At 47.8% G+C, this 19811-nt stretch overlaps 1 protein-coding gene across 1 annotated transcript in view; it reads left to right on the top strand.

The window, feature by feature from the left end:
• Window positions 1–1716: 1716 nt before the first annotated feature.
• The window catches only part of LOC119433587 (organic cation transporter-like protein), an 88100-nt gene continuing 70005 nt past the window's right edge, over window positions 1717–19811 (top strand). Inside the window, exons 1-3 of the mRNA XM_037700843.2 lie at window positions 1717–1750; window positions 12059–12385; window positions 18112–18215. Coding sequence (XP_037556771.2) covers window positions 12068–12385; window positions 18112–18215 — 422 coding nt within the window. The 5' untranslated portion in view covers window positions 1717–1750; window positions 12059–12067. The remainder of the gene's footprint in view (window positions 1751–12058; window positions 12386–18111; window positions 18216–19811) is intronic.

Raw genomic sequence — 19811 nt, forward strand, 5'->3', positions numbered from 1 at the left:
GACCCCGGATTCATTTTGAACATCTGGGGTTCTTTAACATGCACCTAAATTTAAGTATAGAAGAGCACTTTCGCATTTGGCCTCTATAAAAATGCGACCACTACGGCCGGGGCCGAATCAGTGAGCTCAGCTCAGCAGCGCACCGCAATAGATAGCCACAGGGCTGCCACATCTGGTGGTTATAGTGAACATACGTCACAATATATAACGTAACGTTTGTTGTCTTCCTACTGCAGGCAATTACAAAATAACGCTAGAGAAAAGATGAAGACAGAAAATTGAGAGCGCCGTCCTTCGCGAGCACGCAGTCAGAGTGTAAACAAACGAATGGTAACGCAGCTAGTCTAGCCGGAGCATAGCACGCGGCGAAGGCGTGGCCTGAGTGACGTTACCGGAACGCCGTTGGCAGCGCCGGGATCGGTCGTGCACAAGGCTAATAGCGCCTCTCCATCAATGAATTTATCACACCCTGTGTCCTAAAAATAGTAACACTGAGGAGCGCGGGAGCCGCCGGGTATTTTCTGCGCGTATATCTACCTAAATTGCCGGCGACATCACAGTTCCCTAAGATACGGTCTCGTACACTAATGCAAAACTTCTCGGGCCTCAGCGGTTACGAGTAACAGCGCTACTAGTTCCTATTTGCCATGCTCAACGCTCCAGTTACCAAATTTCTGCCCGACGAGAGCCGCGCCGTGGTTTAGTGGCTATGGCGTCGCGCTGCTGACCTCGTGGTCATGCGATCGATCCCAGCTGCTTTTTGATGCGAGCGGAACACAAGAACCCTCGTGTACGGAATGAAGCTCGTGTTAAAGAACCCCAGTGGGTCGACATTAACCTGAAGCCCACGGGAGCACTACGGCGTGCGTCATAATGATATGGGAGGTTTGGCACGTAAAAGCATTTTTTTTAATTAGGCGGGGCTGGGACCGATTTTCGGAGGGCTTTTCGGAACTTCCGAATATTCTGCCAACAAGAAAAAAAAAGACATCTTAATATACTGATTGCATGAGAGAACAACAAGAAAGAATGGTCAACGAAGCGATGAGGCTTGAAAAATAATGGCGGCACATTTTACGTTTGTTGCTAGGCTGTCGAACTGCTCATTCACTGTCATTCACTTCGGTGAATGCCGCGTTCAATCGATCAGGGTCTCTTGCAACGGTGGCACAGGACTGTTTGCAGGCACTAAAGCATAGCTGTATGCTTTGTTCCAAGAGACGGCTCTACAAACACAGCACAACGCAATCTATAAAACAAGCGAAAGAATACAACCTAAACGCACATTATGTGCGGTCACACACGCACATAAACACACTTGCAAAGCAGCCAGAGCTATGATAAACAGACGCAGCGAGCCTTCAGGATAAGTTGTTATGGTTTGTCTAAACCGATTACCGAAATTCCTGGGTTTCGCATATTTCCATTTTTTTAAAACAACGTTGCCTCCGTGCCTCCTCATGCCCTGTGACACATTGTCTAACTTCGTACTTTTTCTTCGCCTGGTGGCCAGCCAAACTCCCGTCCCCATAGATGACCTGGAGACGACAGAAGCGAGGTCATCCTGTTCTGCTAGCTTTGAATCAAGGGCCACTCTGTTAGGAACCAAGGATTCGCGATAACGTTTAGATAAACGACAGCAGAGAAAGCGGCCCAAGCAGCTCAGCCATAAAACGTATTGTCGGCGGGGTCGTCAGCGGCGCACGTTGTTTTACGATCACCGACGAGGCTGTGGCTCGACGTGAACGAGGTGAGTGGGCCTTTTCTACTGTGAAAAGGAGCGCTTTTTGCGACGCATTGCGTCATGTTTCTGTGCTATGCTTTTTTTTTTAAAGCCAGCTCGGTGGATACCGCGTGAAAAGGAGCGACTTGTACGAGGCTACCTTCAACAGTGTAATGCTTAATCTAGTATCTCAAGTGTTCATTGTGTAGCAGCGCAACAAAGGGACACCGATAAAGGATAAAAGCCGCCGGAAAAATAGTGCCCTGAGGAACCTGCCCAAGCTCTTTAGAAGCGCAAATATGTGGTTATATCGGATGTACACGCTGTGTCAGACCGCTTCAAAAAGATTGCCAGTATATAACTACGATGTTGAGCTGTTGTTTTCAGCGAAAACAAACATGGCAATATTTGTGCGGCCAATGAAAGAAACTTTGAAGGCAGGGCATGTCATCAGGCTAGTGGATGTTTACGAATATCCTGCTTCGTGCCTTGTGATGTTGGTGTCGTTTATAAGGTACCCCTTTCATGTGACAAGGTGTTCATTTGGCCCGGCCGATGCGCAAATGTTCGCCTGAACTAACACTGCAACTCACTAAAAGACCACAAATTCCCCATTTGTAGAGTCATTGTTCCTGCGTTTGCGAACCGGATTTTACATACACGGACATCGTCAAAAGACACAAAGACCAGCGTGCACGTGGGGTAGGTGATGCTTGTCGGGGCACGAGCAGATCGGTGTGAGTCAAATGTCTATCTCTTTATCGCTGGGTGAATGTGCATACTTCAATAATATGTAACGACTTGTTATTGGGTTTGTTTTGTTTTGTCGTCAGTTTAGTTCGTTTGTTTACCCGTTTTTGGTGTGTGCCGCTGTGTCACGTGTGAGTGAGTGAGTGAGTGAGTGAAATAACTTTTATTAGAGCTCCGGCGAGGACACGAACTCGTGTCATTAAAGTTTCAGTTCAAAAACAGACCTTGGGTCGTCGGTTCTCGTCCGTGTCGTTGGTTTGTCCTGATGCACAATGAACGCGTTCCAACTCGCCCAGTTCACTACAACACATGAAATGCAGAAGAATAAAGCCCCAACGTGTCGTGCACGTTCATATTTTCACCGTGCCGCCGCAGTAATTAAATAACGAATTGGACGGGCCAGGGTAGCAGAAAGGTCGCTCATGCTACGTCGTCCGCCTTGTCAACGCAGTAAGAAAGGAAGAAGGTCACCTTACATGATATTCAAGCAATGGAAGCTTCGTTTGTTTTCTAAATAACCTAAACTGTTCCTTTAACGACTATTGTTCAATGCATTCGTATCGTTCTCGAAAAGCCGGCGGTTGAAAAGAAAGTGCTGCGAGTTTAAATAGATTAGGTCATCGTGCTTTATTGGTATGAAAAATGGCTGCACTGCATTAATTAATTCATCCATTGTACTGATTTTGTCCTAGCCTACACGTCATTACAATTTACTCAGATGTCAGAAAGAGAAGACATCGAGAGCGGTGGTGTCCGACATACCAAGCGGAAAAAAATAATGACCATGGTTTTTTTTTTACGCGGCCGCACACAAAAATGCCACTTTAGCAACGCACGGCTCTCTTCGCTGTCTTTGCTTTGTTCGGAGGAGAGGGGGTATATTGTTTTGGGGTTCCTTACGGTTGCGCACCTTTCAGCGAACAGTAGTACAATAGCCGTGACAACTGTACAGTGTCGATGCGTCCTTGTTCTTTTCTGGAGGAAATTCCTTAGGTTAAATTCCCTAGGTAACCCACCGCCATGGTTTAGTGGCTGTGGAGTCGCTCTGCTGACCTCGTGGTCATGCGATCGATCCCAGATGCTTTTTGAACCCTCGTGTACGGAATGAAGCTCGCGTTAAAGAACCCCAGTGGGACGACATTAACCTGAAGCCCCCGGGGGCACTACGGCGTGCGTCACAATGATATGGGAGGTTTGGCACGTAAAACCATTTTTTTTAATTAGGCGGGGTTGGGACCAATTTTGGGACGGCTTTTCGGAACCTTCGCAATATTCTGCCAACAAGAAAAAAAAAAGACATCTTAATGTACTGATTGCATGAGAGAACAACAAGAAAGAATGGTCAACTAAGCGATGAGGCTTAAAAAATAATGACGGCACATTTTACGTTTGTTGCTAGGCTGTCGAACTGCTCATTCACTGTCAAGTGCAGCAGCGCCCATGGCGATAGCGTGGTGACAAAGCTCAGCGAGGCAACTGATTGCGGCAGCGATGCGGAATGTGCAGACTGCGACTTGGGCCACTTACGTCTCGGGACATGAGAACGGTGCCGGGGCTTTGGGCACGTGCCGGCTTGGACGTTGTGCAGCGTATCCGGCACGTGCGCAGTGGTGACAGCCAGCGCTCGTGTTGTCTATCTTTTTCACATATCGTACGCGCATCACAAAAAACAGTACGAAGTGCCTGTGAGAACTTGCTGACGCCTTGTGAAGATGTGCGTCGCCTTGGCGGCGCCGTCGCTGCATTCAGAGTGCTACGCTCTGAGCGTCAACTTTATGTATCTCTTTTGTATTCCTCGCTATGTTCCGTTACTTACATTATCAATGGAGAATAGCGGTAACGACATTCCAACAAAAACAAACAATGAAAGCAAGAACGAATGGTCAGGAAAAAGCTGTTTTAGTGGCCGTGGATTGATATATATAAACACCAGCACGCACTTTCATTTACTCGGAACCCCGCGTGAATGCGTACAAGCTTGACTAAAATATTAGTGAAAGCGCGCCGCCTGCCGAACTGTAGAACTAGGACCGCGTTGAAAAAAAAAGTGTGGTTTACCGTCTATAAATTTGCACAGAGGCTTCTGAGAAACGCCGTAGGGAGGGCTGCGGCACCAGAATAATTTTGACTACCCGCGGCTCTTTAACGTGCACCTTATGTACGGTAGCAGAGCGTTATCGCGTTCCTGCCGCATGAGAATGCGGCTGCCACGACATAGTTCGAACCCGCAACCTCGTGCTCAGCAACGCGTCATCGCCATTGAGCTACCCTAACGGGTGGCTGACCGCGTTCAACGAGCTGTGTAGTTGCAGAGATATCTCCCGCGCGGCCAGCTATCTCCGAGTTGGTGCACGGAAGAGGGCGATGAGTGCAGCTTTGGACTCTAGTTTGTGTCGTGTTTGCGAGCTCACTATTCTGCAATCTAGACTTAATCATTACAGAGACGCTGTTGGCCTCTAGTCGGTCAGCATTTTTCGTGTCCGCGTCCGTCAGCAAAAAAAAAAGAAAATTCACAGTCCTGCGCGGCACACGCATCACAGTCACAGCGTAAGCTGTTAGAGCGGCTCCAGAGGAGCTCCATTTTCGGCACCACGCACTTCAGGGTCATTGCGGCGAAGTCTGTTCGCGTCGTTTTCACGAGAATGATCTGAACTGTCTACTCGGCTTCGACGGCGAGCTGCGGTTTCTGCTCCTCACTGCACAGAGGTCTGCTGAGCCCGACGTTGCCTGGTTGCCCGACGTTGCCGCTTCTCCAGCAGAGGTTCGTGCCTCGTGAGGAGGCGCCATAATGTGTACTGAAGAGCAAACACAGGCATACAGACTACGTGGCGCACATGCCACATCCCTTGACCCGTGGCACGGTACGTTGCTGTTGATGATGATGATGATGGTTTATTGGCATCCCCTTCGAAAAGGAGTGGTCACAAATAGTCACCTAGCCTGCTTGAGTTAGCCAGTTCCAGCTACATGCAGCATGTAACTGCTATATGTAATAGATGCATGTCGGGACACCTGGTGGAATTTCTCTGTCTACCTTGTACCGCTACCTATGCAACTGTTGCATGGCGTGTCACCTGGTGTAATAATGCCCAACTGCGATGCAAAGGGCGCACGTATAGACGCTTCGCGGCGCGCATCTCACATCGCAAGGCAAGTGGCATGATACGATGCTGCTGCTGCTGCTGCTGATGTTGATGATTTATTGGCATCCCCTTTGAAACGCGGCGGTGACATAGTCACCTAGACAGCTTCATATAATCAGGTACACTATATGTCGTTTTTCTAGCATTCTTGCATATATTTCCTTAAACTTTATTTTCTTCCTCAAACCTTCTCTAACTACCTTGTACCTCTACCTGTACATCTGTCACATGGGGTTCAACCTGGTTTAATAATATGCAGCTGCAATGCATAGTGTGCACGTATCGACGCTAGGCGGCGCGCGTGTCAGATCGCGTGTCTCTTCGCGTGCTAGGACGCGTTTATAGGGCATCTTTCCGCTGCAAGCTAGCAAACCTGCGGTATGAAATGCCGCTCAATACAAACAAACATACACATCGCCCGTACTGTATTGGAACATTGTTCCAGTTGTTATGATCAACTAGGAATGCTCCAAGTAGACTTAGCTAAGGCTTTTTATAGGGTCCGTCATCCTCTTCTCATGTCAAGCATGCTAACGTCGGCTCCGTTATACTTAAAAGTGTGAAACTGTGCTATGTGATGTGGAAGAATGACACCGGGGCTCGGCTGCTTGCGCAAGGAGCGAGGTAGAGGAAGAGTAGGAGGTGGACAGTGATTAGAGCAGCTGGCCCAGGAACGGGTGCTGTCACTGCGTCTCATTTATTCCGTTACAATGGCGCAGCCTACCAACGAACCTCTGCTGGACAACCTACACTCGAACACTGTGTTGCGGAGCCGACGCATACTTCCCCGTCCCACTGCTTCTACTACTCTGGCTTCTGCAACCGAGATCACTACCGCTCCTGTCCAAGTAAGCACGCTGCTGCAACCGTCCACACAGCTCAGGGAAGCGACTCAACTGCCGTGGGTATAGAAACAACCTCGGCGGCAAGGGACGCCGTACACCTTCCCTTGGGCTTTGTTTTGCGTACCGCGCCGCAAGCGACCTCACCATCGACGCCAGAGATCATCACTTCTACCTCGAATGCGGTTTCCAGCGATCTCGCCGTATTCACGCAGGCAATCGCTGCCATGACCAAATACTTCGAAGACGCCAACATCTCCGTCGCCACAGTATTGGCACGTACCACGCTGCCTCCGCCATCTCTCACAGAAATTCCAGAATTTCGGGGGTTTCCGGATAATCCGACACTATCTTTTTGGGCGCAGATTCACCGCGGTAACTGATAATTCTGAGTTAAAGTGGATGTTTTCCAAGCAACAGCTAAAGCACAAGTTTGCCCGGTGGATTTTCACGCTTCAATAATATGATTTCGACGTGCGTCGAGGTCGTGAATAACATCGCCGATGCCTTATCACGCAACTTCCTCGAACGCTTGGAACGCAACAGGCAAAATCACATCTTTTTTGCCCAAGTAGACATAACCAAAGCGCAACAAGAGGACAAAGCCTTCGTGACAATTATTGTCTCTATAACTGGCACAAAACAAACTCTATGTTTGCAATAAGCAATTGTGTACTGTACCGTCATCAGTGGCAGAAGGACCGTTCGGAAGAATGTTATATCCTGGCGGTTCCTAAATATTTTCGCACAGAAATACTGCGAGCCATTCATGACACCCCCGAAGGAGGGCACATCGGCCAACGAGCCACGCTCCGCAAGCTACAAGAACGCTTCTGATGGCCGAGGATGCAAAGTAATGTGCGCTCTTACGTCGCCAACTGCGAAGCGTGTCAGCTGTTTAAGCGACTGCCGGGCTGCCAGCCTGGACTGTTAAAACCTGTTGAGATACCGGAAGACATCTTTCATACAGTTGGCATCAACTACATAGGGCCGCTACCCACCTCCACTGCTGGAAACCGCTATATCATTGTAGCTGTCGACTATATCTGTCCAAATACGTGAAAGTGACTGCCGTACCATCCCTGGCATCTACTCATTTGGTCGATTTTCTGAAACACAGGTTTGAATGTAGGCACGGCTTGCCGGAGAAATTGATATCAGATCCAGCCTCAGCATTTCGCAGCCGGGAACTACGAAAGTACCTTTCCACGGCGGGGGTGCAGCATTATTACACATCCGCGTTTTATCCCCAGGCAAACGGTGTTACTGAAGCGAACAAACCAGAGCATTCAGGCAAGACTCGCTCCATATACAAAAGCAGTAAAGAAAGGAGAGGCCGATTGGGACGTACACCTTCCGGCAGCTGGATATGCGGTTAACACAGCGCTGCAGACGTCTACTGGTGCGACGCCGTATGAAATCGTATATCAGAAGCTGCCCCAGCTGAAATAGGTCCTCAGGCTAGATTTTCCCGTTAGCGTCACACGCTCTGACAGTCGCACAGTTGTCTGCCAGAAGATCAAAGCTGCGGCTAAGGAAAAAGCCACAAAAGTGCAAGAAAAACAAAACCGCCTCCGCCGACCTGCCCCTGCGCACAACATCGGAGACCAGGTGCGGGCGCGAAGAGGCGGCAACTGTCCGGGCAAGAAGCTACTCGCAAAGTTCGAGGGGCCCGACACCATTACCAAACGCGTAGGCCATAATACATGGCGCGTTAGCACGTCGGATCCAAGTTTTGGACTCGACTGGCGGAAAATAAATAACTTGGCCGTGCACGTGTCGCGCCTCACAAAAAAAAAAAAAAAAAAAAAAAAAAAGATTACGCCGAATAGTCTGACTGTCGTTTCTTTTTTGTTTGTGAGGTCCGCAGCGTGGCCGAGTGTGATGTGGAAGAATGACACCGGGGCTCAGCTGCTTGCGTGAGGAGCGAAGTAGAGGAAGAGGAGGAGGTGGACAGATAATAGAACAGCTGGCCCAGGAACGGGTGCTGTCTCTGAGTCTCCTTTATTCCGTTACAGCTATAACGATTGTTAAAGTCGTTTGATTGTTAATGGTCACCTGCCCAAGTCTGTGTGCATTTTGTGGTATTACCGAGTCGCCAAGATGTGGCATCGAGTCTCCTCGATGTGTCGGGGCCTCGCACGGCGAGGCGGCCGGACCGCATGACCTACGCGGTGAGGCCTAAAGGTTGGGGCGCTAAGCGCAGAGAAAGCAAGACGACTTCTCCTGTTGGGGACCAAACAACGACTCCGTTTATTCGAAGAGGGGGAAGGGATCAACGTTCGCGCTGATTACAACATTAGGCGCGGCGAGGCGCCAGTAGTCAGAATCAATTCTAAATCGAAACAAGCGGAATACAACACATTCGTTCATCTGTGAAGCAAGGTTGTCCCATATCGCCATTACTTTTTGGCGTTTTCTTAGAAGCACTGTGTTTAAACATAATTCACTCTAGTAATATTCATGGTCGGAGTGTTTTCGCAACAGAGGTAAAAGTGCTGGCATATGCAGACGACCTCGCTTTCTTTTGTACGGACAAACCCAGTATCAGAACTGTGGTATCCAAGATAGAATAATTTGGCACCATCTCTGGTGCACGAATGAACTGTGCTAAAAGTTCGGGGCTTTGGTTCGGCTCATGGATCTTTAAGCCGACACAGTTTGCTGGTATTGAATAGGCTTGTGAGCCACCAAAATACCTGTGCGTTCCATTGGATGCATATAAGTCAAGTGCACATTACTGGAGAGAACGTGTACCAACCCTAAAGCGTTATGCCCAAACATTCGTTCCACATGATCTCTCAATCTTTGGCAGAGCTAAAGCGTGCAATTTTTTTGGCTATAAAACTCTTCTACGTGCTGCAAATAATTCATTGATCCAGGGTTTACATACAGCAGTTTCATCGAATCTTTGAAACCTTTATTTGGTCATTATCTTATGAGCCAATGAGGCGTGATAATATTTTCAGACCAGTTAGTGCAGGCAGTCTTGGCCTAGTTCACCTTTACGTTAGACAATTAGTGTTTCGTTTCTACTTTTGCGAGACTGTTCTCACCCATTACTTCGGGCGTTCTTGCAAGTTCATCTCGTCAACGTTTTACCAAATTTAGTCAATTCGGCAAATATTGCTTCACGTCCATATTTGCAGAGATTCATGCGTTAAGTGCGCTTTCTGGCAGCAAGGTCCTCAAATGAGTACTTATTCTCTATCTCAAGGAAAACTCTCCATAAAGATCTAATTGATGTGTTTTTAAACCTCCGTTATTCTGATCGCTGTACGTCGGCTTACCTGGACATGACGTGCTTGCACTAGTCTGTAAAATGCCTATTTCTCCACACTCGAAAACATTCTTCTTCAAAGTGCATACTGAAAGGTTACCTGTTAAAGCCTGGTTTACAAATGTCGCAGCTTCGCCCGACAGGCGAAGCATCGATTGCGATAGCAAGTTACTAGAGATCTATTCCGAGTAGCGATAGTAGTTTTAAGGCTGCATAAACTTGGACACATTCACTTACTAACTGAGTTAACAAGCGTGGTGTCAGCGCGCACAAGCAAACATGAATAGATAACAATAGACAACCACTGTCAAAACGCTGGCAGCAATCGCAGCCGCCGCAACGAGCGAAGGTACGTATGGTCTATCGCTTCAACGGAAACTGAGCGACGAATGCACAGCGCATACAAAGGTCAGAGCCGTGTGGAGATCGCTTTCAAGATACGGGGCGCGCGACAGCCCGCACCGGCGCAAAGCACAAGCACAGTTGTTAGCAGAGTAAAAGCCCCCCCCCCCCTACTCCCTACCGCTCTGCCTTCCCGCTTTCCTCCTTTCGCGTGGGGGATTGAGTGACCAGTTTTCTCTGCGCACGGTTGCAGGATACGCATTTTGTGCCGCAGCACAGCGTCGCCCCCCTCCCTCCCATACCCCCACGGCCTTTCGCGTGACGGAAGTCGCGTTTGCTCTCCACCGTGCGTTCGCTCTCCGTGATGGCACTCGGTCCCTGCGCGATTTCACTCACATATACGGCGCGCGGCGACGATTTTATCGCCCTTGGATTTCATACGGAACCTCACGGCGACGACGCCGGCGAGGCCGACGGCAGAAATCCACTTGAAGTGCCCATATATTTGCTATCGAAATAATATGAAAGGCGTTTTTGTATATTCGATTAACTGCCGTCTTTGTAATGTACCGGAAACTATAGAACATTGCTTTAGTGATTGCAAAGACGCCATATTGTTTTGGGTTGGTCCCCAAAGGACTTTTAAAAGGGATCATCATATAAATCCTCATACAATACGCTATCTGATGCCACCGAAATGTGAAGATGTGCCTTTTGACATGCTCCTACTTATGGCGTTGCGCAGTTTAGTGAAAACTCGCATGTTCGATCGGAATGCAGAACCAATTGTATCTGCGCAGTCGCATTTCATTCGGGTGATTTCACAACTGAAATACTTTTATGATCAGAGAGACTTCCAACCAGGCTGGTATCCTTTGTTGATGCAGTGTATCCTTTTGCCTCCCTTTTATAGAACTGTTTACTGTAATAACTGTACTGTGAAGTGTTTGTTTTGTGCTTGTAGATGCGGCTATGACTGCTTTGGCCGCTATGTAAATATCTTATGCATGGACGTTTTATATTCGTAATAAGTACCACGAATGAAAAAAAAAAGCTGGCGTGACTCAGTGGTAGAATAGCTGACTCCCGCGCAGCTGGCCCGTGTTCAATCCCGGCGGAGATCGTTTTTATTTCCTCATTCCCAGCGATAGATGCTACAGAGACTGGTGGTGAAGGCGGAGGCTCAATTAGTACGATAGCTTTAAAGGGGCTGGATAGGGCGAGAAAATGTAACAGTGGTCTTCTAAAGCCTAAGCATTCTTTGCGAGCGAAAAGGCCATGAGTATACGTGTATAAGCTAGGAAAAGCAAGGAAAAGCAAGCATAAGCGAAGTCACAGTCGAGTTAAACAATGATTACGATTAGTAGACAATTCTCAGAATTTTTGTAGCTTTCACATTTTGCAAGTGTCATTATCTTTCGCACCTTGTGACCTAACTCTGTGTTGTTATACCACCTGTGTCATGTGTTAATAGCGCTCGAATCGCTTTTACACCTTACTTGATCCGGCTTCCCCGATCATCACTAACGGCGAGCTGGTCAATCCTGTATGTCCATATGCGCTCCTATTAAGTCGGCCGGTGCTATTTTCTATTGCTTACCTCTATGTGAAATCTACAACTGATTTATAACTTTGTCTATGTATAGCAGCAAAACCTCGCTCCAACGTCGCGGCCACCGATCCAGTGGCGTTGTCACCGTGGCTTCGCGTGACGTGAGGCATAATGGTGAAGGTCTAAAGGTGAAGTGTGAGGCAGAGTGCTGAACAAGTGTATTGAAGCAAATCACATCCTCAGCTATCGACGCATGAGTTGCTGTGCAGTACACGAGTTCAGCGCTGTGACTCAGTGCCGGTGGCGTTCTGCTAAGGGTGAGCTCGCGGGTTCGGCCACGGCCCAATGAGGCGGAATGCAAAAATCCTTTTGCAACGATCCTTAGATTCATGGTAAATAACCCCAGGTTGCCGTCGTCTGTTACAGTGCCTGCAGATGGCTGCCGCCACAGTGGACACCGTGCTGGACAAGCTGTCCCGATGCCACGTGGTCATCTTCGTGTTCGCCTTTATCCGAGGCCTTCCTGTCACGTGGAACCTGATGATGTCAGTGTTCGTGGCACCGTCAGCAGTCGAGTTCCGCTGTGCCGACGCAGTCAACGAGACTATGGCGTCATACAGCGGCGGCGGCGGCCACCAAATATGGACGAACAGCACGGGGCAATGTTTCAGCTTAGCTGGAACCAATGACAGCGAACCGTGCGAATCCTGGGTCTACGACCGCAGTGTATATGGCAAAACGGTCACTGAAGAGGTATGGTGCTTTATAAGCTTACTTTACCCGAGTGTTTCTAAACCTTCTCTATATTTCATTCATGATTGGCAGATCTGCTTTCCCCACCAATTTTACGGTCATTGCTTATCTCTGTATTTTCCATATTGCTATTCCCCAGGTGCCTTTTAAGTACCATTGAGTCCTGTAATATTTTACTTGCCTCTTTCGTTTGTGTTTAAAAAGGAAATACGCGTTATTAAAAATATGTTCCATCGTTTTCCTGGCTCATATATACACAGCAGCGCTGTCGTACAGAAGCGCTGTCATACTTTCACCTATAGCGTTCTGTTCCGAAGCTCACAGACGAAGCCACAAAAGTAGAGCTATCCCTTAGGAGCTCAAAAAATATATGTCGAAAGCTCTACATGACCCCGTAAGAACGGATCACATCTGTCATTGTCCTGAATTTTAGTTCTCTCGACTTAGTTTCTCTCGGCAACTTTCGACGTCGTGTTCAAATGGCTGTTGCTACTTTGAAGTGCAGCTATAATGAGTGAAATAGAACTCTCAAGTATTGTTCCTTTTCTCGTTCGCCCTTTGAGAATAATTCTTTTCTAATAAAATTTAGGCCAGAACGTAGTACGGCGAACTTAGAATGTGACGATTGTGACGTCCGGGCAGATGCGCGCGCCTCACTGGCGACGTTGGACACTCACAGTTATGAAACTTACCTTTGTATACCTCGTACCTCTTAAAACCTCTGATTTCGCGCACACTGTGACGCGCTCGCGTGCGCTCAACACGCCTCGAGTTTTGTGTCAGGTAGCTCCAAGGTACTTGAAGTCTGCATATAATGCTACAAAGAATTACGTGACGGATGCTGGTATCGAGCTTCTGTCTTCCAGCACAGCAGCCCAATGCCCTAAGTATTAGGCCATAATTGCCCACATGCTTGTCTTGTGCTAGTTTCTCGCATTCCTAACTCGTGACAACTAGCGCTTCCAGACGTTGTGCTAGACTTGGCTTCCTTCGTAATCGGCCCTTATTTTTCGTCAAGAAGAACACGATACTCCTAAGTGGTCTAAGCCGCCTTTCATGGTATTGCGTTAAAGCAGACGATGTGAAACTGGAACTGGTTCCTAGAAAGCTATCGTAGTAAAATAAAGTGAGCACCCCGAGACTTCGCAGTATTATTTCTAGGGTTTCTTGCTAAACCTGGACTTAGCACGAAAATGACAAGTCGGAAATATCATGTCACTACCGCTCAAACCAGCACTAAGAAACAAAATTACTTGAGCTGTATTACTAAATTACCCTTTTACAACAACAACAATAATCCACTCATAACGTGAAGCTTGGTAAGCTAGGAGAGACGCTAAAACGCAACATTTGTGGCGACTCCTCCATGAAGTTCCCGCACCTACTCGACTTGACGTCATGAATTTTGACGGCGTCTGCTTAGGCCTACTAAGTTTTTACAGTCATAGATGGGCTGCATATTATTATAAGTGAGCTCAACACAAAACTTAAGAAGTTTCCAGCTCTCTTACTGCACCACACCAGCGTAAATACGAACAAAAAGTGAGAGTTTTGCCCGAAAGGCGAAGCATCAATTGCGATAGCAAAATAGTAGAGAGCTATACGGAGTAAGGATAGTAGATTTATCGGCTGTATAAACTTGGACACATTCTTACTAACTGCATCAACACGCATGATTTCAGCTCGCACAAGCCAACATGAATAGACCAAACTAGATGACCGCACACAACCACTGTCAAAACGCTGGCGTGAGCAAGCGCGCCAGCAGCAGCGAGCGAAGGTTCGTGCGGTCTATCGCTTCAACGGAAACTTAGCGGCGAAAGCAGAGCGCACACAAAGGTAGGAGCCGTGTTGCAGATAGCTTTCATGATACGGTGCGCGCAACCGCCCGCCGCGGCGCTAAGTACAAGTACGCACTTACTCGCAGAGCAGAAGCCACAACTCCCTCCCTCCCGTGCTGCCTTCCCCCTTTCCTCCTTTCGCATGTGAGATTCTAGTTCCCCTTGCGCCCGGTCGCAAGATACGCATTTGGTGCCGCAGCACGACGTCGCCCCCCATCCCTCCACGACATTTCGCGCAACAGAAGACGTCGCGTTTGCTCTGCGCCGTGTGTTCGCTCCCCGTGAAAGCGGGCATCCGTCGCGTGCTTTCACGCACGCATACAGCATACAGCGCGCAGCGACGGTTTTATCGCCCTTGGACTTTATACGGAACCTCACGGCGACGGCAGAAATCCGCTTGGAGTGTCCATTTGATTGCCATCGCAATAAAAGTTATTTGAAATCCGTGGTGTCGTATTGGCGCACAGCCTAAAGGGTTTAGGCGCATAATTGCAATCTATATATATATATATATATATATATATATATATATATATATAATGCCACATGATGTGGCACAGCGAGGGGAGTGAAGAAAGAAGAGAACGAGGTTCGTCTCGGCATCGCGCGTCGCCGCTTACGCGTGCCTGGATTCTTATTCAGCGTGTTTTCTATGGCAGAGTATACGCGACAATATATATATATATATATATATATATATATATATATATATATATGCCGCTTGCCTTCAATTGTTAACCTGGCGTTTTGTATTTACGCCACCAAATTTTCCGGCCAACGAGAAGTATACAGCTACGCTGTAAAATAAATACAAAATGCGCAAGTGTACCTGATACTACTATTTTCAGGTGAGCTGGCGGGTAAATCTACGTTTTTCTATATGAAAAGGTGAATCTTTAAAGCTTTCCGATTAGACCAATTTCTGACAGGTATTTGAAGAATAAATCGAAAACCTGCCGCTGTTTGGAGGGTCGGGCTTGGACCTAAGATGCTGGATAACGTTAACAGATCGTGGCAATTCATGTCCATTTGTTGCTCCAAAATTGCTTCTCGTCGCGGTACGCGGGGTATTCTAGTGATATGTGCGCCGTTGTCCCTAAACTGCCACAGTTATCACAGCAGGGGTTAGTGGTACGCCCTATGCGGTACAGATAATTGTTCGTGTAGGTCACGTGCAGTCGAAGACTATGTTACAATGTCTCTAAGTGTCGAGGAAGTGGTCGTGGAATTTTCGATCTCATTTATGGGTCAATATAACGCAGAAAGTTATCTTGGTGAAGTGACAGATTCCAGAGGTGGTCTTTTTTGTGATAGGCATATTTTTTGCTATGTTTGAAGCCTCGGCTTTGGTAAAAAAACGGCCTTGTGAAATTGCGGCATTGGAGTCCCTTTCGGGCAGCTTCATCCGCTTTTTCATTTCCCGAAATACTGGCGTGGCCAGGTATCCACTGGAACTTGATGCAATGTCCAGCAATCTTAGCCTTGTGGTGAAGATAAGCAATGTCAAATGCTGCAGGTCGGTTATTAGATCGCTTGTGCCTCTTCTACATACTTGGCAGGGCTGTTTTTTAATCCGTGGAAATCACCCGTCTTTGGCGGCTGCTGTCGAAGTACATACACAAGGGCCTTCATAATGCCATATAGCTTTGCTGAAGTAGATGATGTCGCTCGCTCAAAACTAAATGAGAATCGTTGCCCTGTAGAGGGCACAAAAAGTCCGCACGATGCGCTATGTGGACTTGCAGAGCCATCTGTTAAATGTGCGTTGCGGCTGCGTATTCTTTGTGCATATATTCCAAAGCTGTCTGATAATTTGCTGCTTGAGGCATTTTCTTTTTCACACTGAGTACTGGGATATATGGCACGATTTCCAGTGGTGACAGTGTCCATGGTAAAATGTTTCGTGGCATAATTTGTGACGCCTGAGCAGGAATCGAAATAGATATACTTCCGACGGCCTGCCCAAAGCTAGGTGTAGCACGGGTTCTAGAAATATCCTTTAAAAAGTGGCTCTTCGTATGAATGACGTGTCTGAGGTGAATCCGAAGTGTCTCCTGCGAAGATAGCACTTCAAGAGGTGGGCATCCAGCTTCTGCTACAGTTCCTGAGCGGGACGACCACTTCGGAAGGCCAAGAAATAATCGAATGCAGTTGTTCCGTGCTGCCTCAAGGTTTCTCTTGCTTGTGGGAGACATTTTGTGTAGGATTGGGAGGTAATACAGTGTGTTCGCTCGACATAGGCCTTACGGAGCAGCGCTATTGATTGAAAGTTGCTGCCCCACTGTGCTCCGGCTAAAAATCGGAGTACGTGCGACGCCGAGGAAATCTCACTCAGTTTTTTCACTTGAGGCCTATAGGCCTTATGTGAGGCCTATCGATCGTCACTCCAAGAAACGTTTGTGTCTTGGCGTATGGAAGAGTATGGCCACCCAACACTAGCTAGTGGGTATTTTTCCATACGCCTCCGCGTGAAAGCCGTAGCAACGCTTTTGTCGGGGGACAATTTCAGACCCTGCCCTGCAATACCCCTGCCCTGAATTTTATACGGACGCTTCTGAATCTCCTGGGAAAGTGTCCTTTGCCACGGTTCGGTCATCGTTTGAGTTGTCAAGACTTCTCAGTCCACAAATGAGTATTTTTCCTGCCAAGGCTTTTGCAATAATGTCGACTGTGAAATACATCACAAAACAAAGGATTAACAGAGCTGTAATTTTACAGACTCGTTAATTGTGCGAAGAAGAGTGAAACACTTAAAGAAGCACAAAAAACGTCTGCTGAATGGGCTCCACTCTTAGCTTTGCAGGGCACATATATCCAATCACAACATAACATTATTTAGGGTGCCTGCGCAGAGACGCATTGAAGGCAATGTGCACGCTGGCCGTAATTTTACATCCGTCCCTCCTGGGGCCGCGGGCAGCAACAAGAGTGGGATAAAGAAACGCTGAATAAACAGTACTTGGTAAAGTCCCAAATAATTAGGTAACTGAGTCAGTGGAAACAAAGTAAGTCAAGTTAATGTGGCACTCACCCGACTACGAATAGGCCACGCACTTTGGACGCACTCTTACCTTCTCACTGAAAATGAACCGCTCAGCTGCAGCAGGGTTGGGAATATGCTCACTGTGGTACATGTCCTAATTGATTACAAGCACTTAGAAACTGACAAAGAAATATTTTTCTTGAATTGAATTTATACGCAACGCATACTACATCCTGCGCCGTTCCTTGGAAGAGAACCACTTGTGATGGCATGCATCAGGTGAAGTTGGCAAATTGCAAACTATATCTACACAGGGCCGCTATCTACTATCGCATGTTTAGTTTGCCGCCCGCTCATTTACATGGAAGAGACGTATTGCTGTTACCTAACAAGTGTCGCTCGTCTCAGTGCACCTGCTTCGGCAGGTGTATGCCCATTGCTGAGGCCAAGCGATAATTCAGCCTTGCATAAATGAACAGCAATTTAGAACATCCTATGATCATTCACAGGCACGGTTCTCATCGTCTTTATCGCCAACCACTGTCAACTCTGAATCATTTAACGCCTCACTATGTGCACGCTCATACTTTATTGCATAGTTTCTAGGCATTTTGCGGCAATTTTAGGCCCATTTACAGCCATGCTACATACACCATCTTACATAACATTATCTCGCAGCATTAAGAACATTGTTCTGGCGCTCTCAGGGCAACAATTGGCCCTGGCGCCATTAAAAAAACATGCATCATCAGGAAAGCACTTATCGCACAGCTCTGGACAAAGATATGGGTCACGGCGCTGCATACGCAGTCAGTACAGCCAGAAATGTATTTTTGGTTACATATGAATAACCTTCTTCTCAAACTCCCTGTGTTTTTAAACGATGCGCCCTTCTTTTGCAGTGGAACATGGTATGCAGCAACAGGTGGATGGTCTCTTCTTCCCAGAGCATCTACCTCGCTGGCATGGTCGTCGGAACAGTCGCTGCATCACACATTTCGGACTGGTGAGTACTAAATATTCATTCTGAGATAACCCCTCCTGTACGAGCAACAGTGCCGCTTCTATCGTCAGTAACTGCGTCGTTGAACTTTGAAAAAGAAATTGTATCTCGAATCGTTTTGTTTAGTTAAATAGCTGCCGACTCCGTACCTGCGCTCGTGTGCCAGTATTATTAGAACGCGCGACCACTCATTCATTATATCGTCTTTAATGCGACCACTTGAAAACGCGCGCCAAAGCATCGCGGCTTCCTGGCATAGTGTTTCTCACATCATAAAAATCGGAGGTAGTCGCTACCGAGTACCACATATCATTGGTGCACGGGTCAGTGTTCCTGGTCGATCAGGTGCAATGGTCCGAAGCCGCACCGGGGTTGTGTCGACATAATCTGTGCGCGTTCACCAACCATTTATCCCTGTCATTCTGCATCTCTCAGCATTCTACGTGGGTTCTTTGCTGCCGCTCCTCACAGAACGCTCAGCACCATTCTCAGCTTCTCTCTTGGCCCGTGTGCCAATAAACAATATTAATCATCATCATTACCTCACCTTCTCTCCCCTATTATCACGTCGTGCAACGCTGCGGGATGATCAAGGTATACTGACGGCCATTGTACCTACCTGCGCGTCAGTGATCCCACCTGACCGCAGTGCTGGAAGGAAAAATATTGTGGCATTACAAAGGTCCTTATAAGGCTTTACAGAAACTTCGTGACGTTAACAATGAGATCGTGCCACAGGCATGAACAATTCACTATGTACCCTGCAATCTCGTGATGTCGTGCACGTATCCCTGCAGAAACACTACTTTTCAACCACCCCCTTGCTTAATTGGCGCCCGCTAGCGAGGTGAGATGTTACAAGCTGTTTCCACGGAGGAATTAAGAACGCTACGACCGCATGGACCTTGCGCGTGATGCCTCTTCGGTCATCTTGGCTACCCGTTTTGGTACCCCGGAGGGGCGTCAGCGTGAGCAGGCGTTTGGGGTGTTGCTACACCCCTTTACCCGAGCACATGAGTATTGGGCCGTCCCGCGCGTAGCTGTGTCTGGCGGAAAGGGGAGCCTAGGAGTTGAGCCAGTGCCGGATGTTTAGACCTTTATGGCCCCTCGGCAGAGACAACACACCTCATTGGCCTCCGCTTCACGAACACCGCACCCCCGGACTGACCTACCCGGGGGAAATCGGTACTTGACTTTTTCTGCCCTTCTCTCCAATGTTCGCCGTTCTCTTTCACTTTCAATCTTTCCTTTTCTCTCGTTCTTTTCATTTTACTTCCGACTTCTCAGGCCGTAAGGGTTGACCTTGTGCATTGCATCCCGCCTTAGGTATATGTATTTGGTTATAGTGGGGATATACCGTTGGCGTGTTCCCGTCCTCTGTGGTCCCCTGGTTGGGCTCCATAGAAGGCGGCAAACATCCTTGCCTAATATTGTAGTAATGTTATTTATGGTATGCAATTTCCCTTCACTCCCTCATCGCTCTCTCAAGCGGGGGCGCACCGATGACACCTTCAATTTCTCCATGCAGCCGAAATAAACTTTCCAGAAGTACCGTGTAATTCACAGTCCGCACTAATCCAAGACAGTGCGCGAAATATC

This window comes from Dermacentor silvarum, chromosome 11, assembly GCF_013339745.2.
Source record: "Dermacentor silvarum isolate Dsil-2018 chromosome 11, BIME_Dsil_1.4, whole genome shotgun sequence".
NCBI lineage: Eukaryota > Metazoa > Arthropoda > Arachnida > Ixodida > Ixodidae > Dermacentor > Dermacentor silvarum.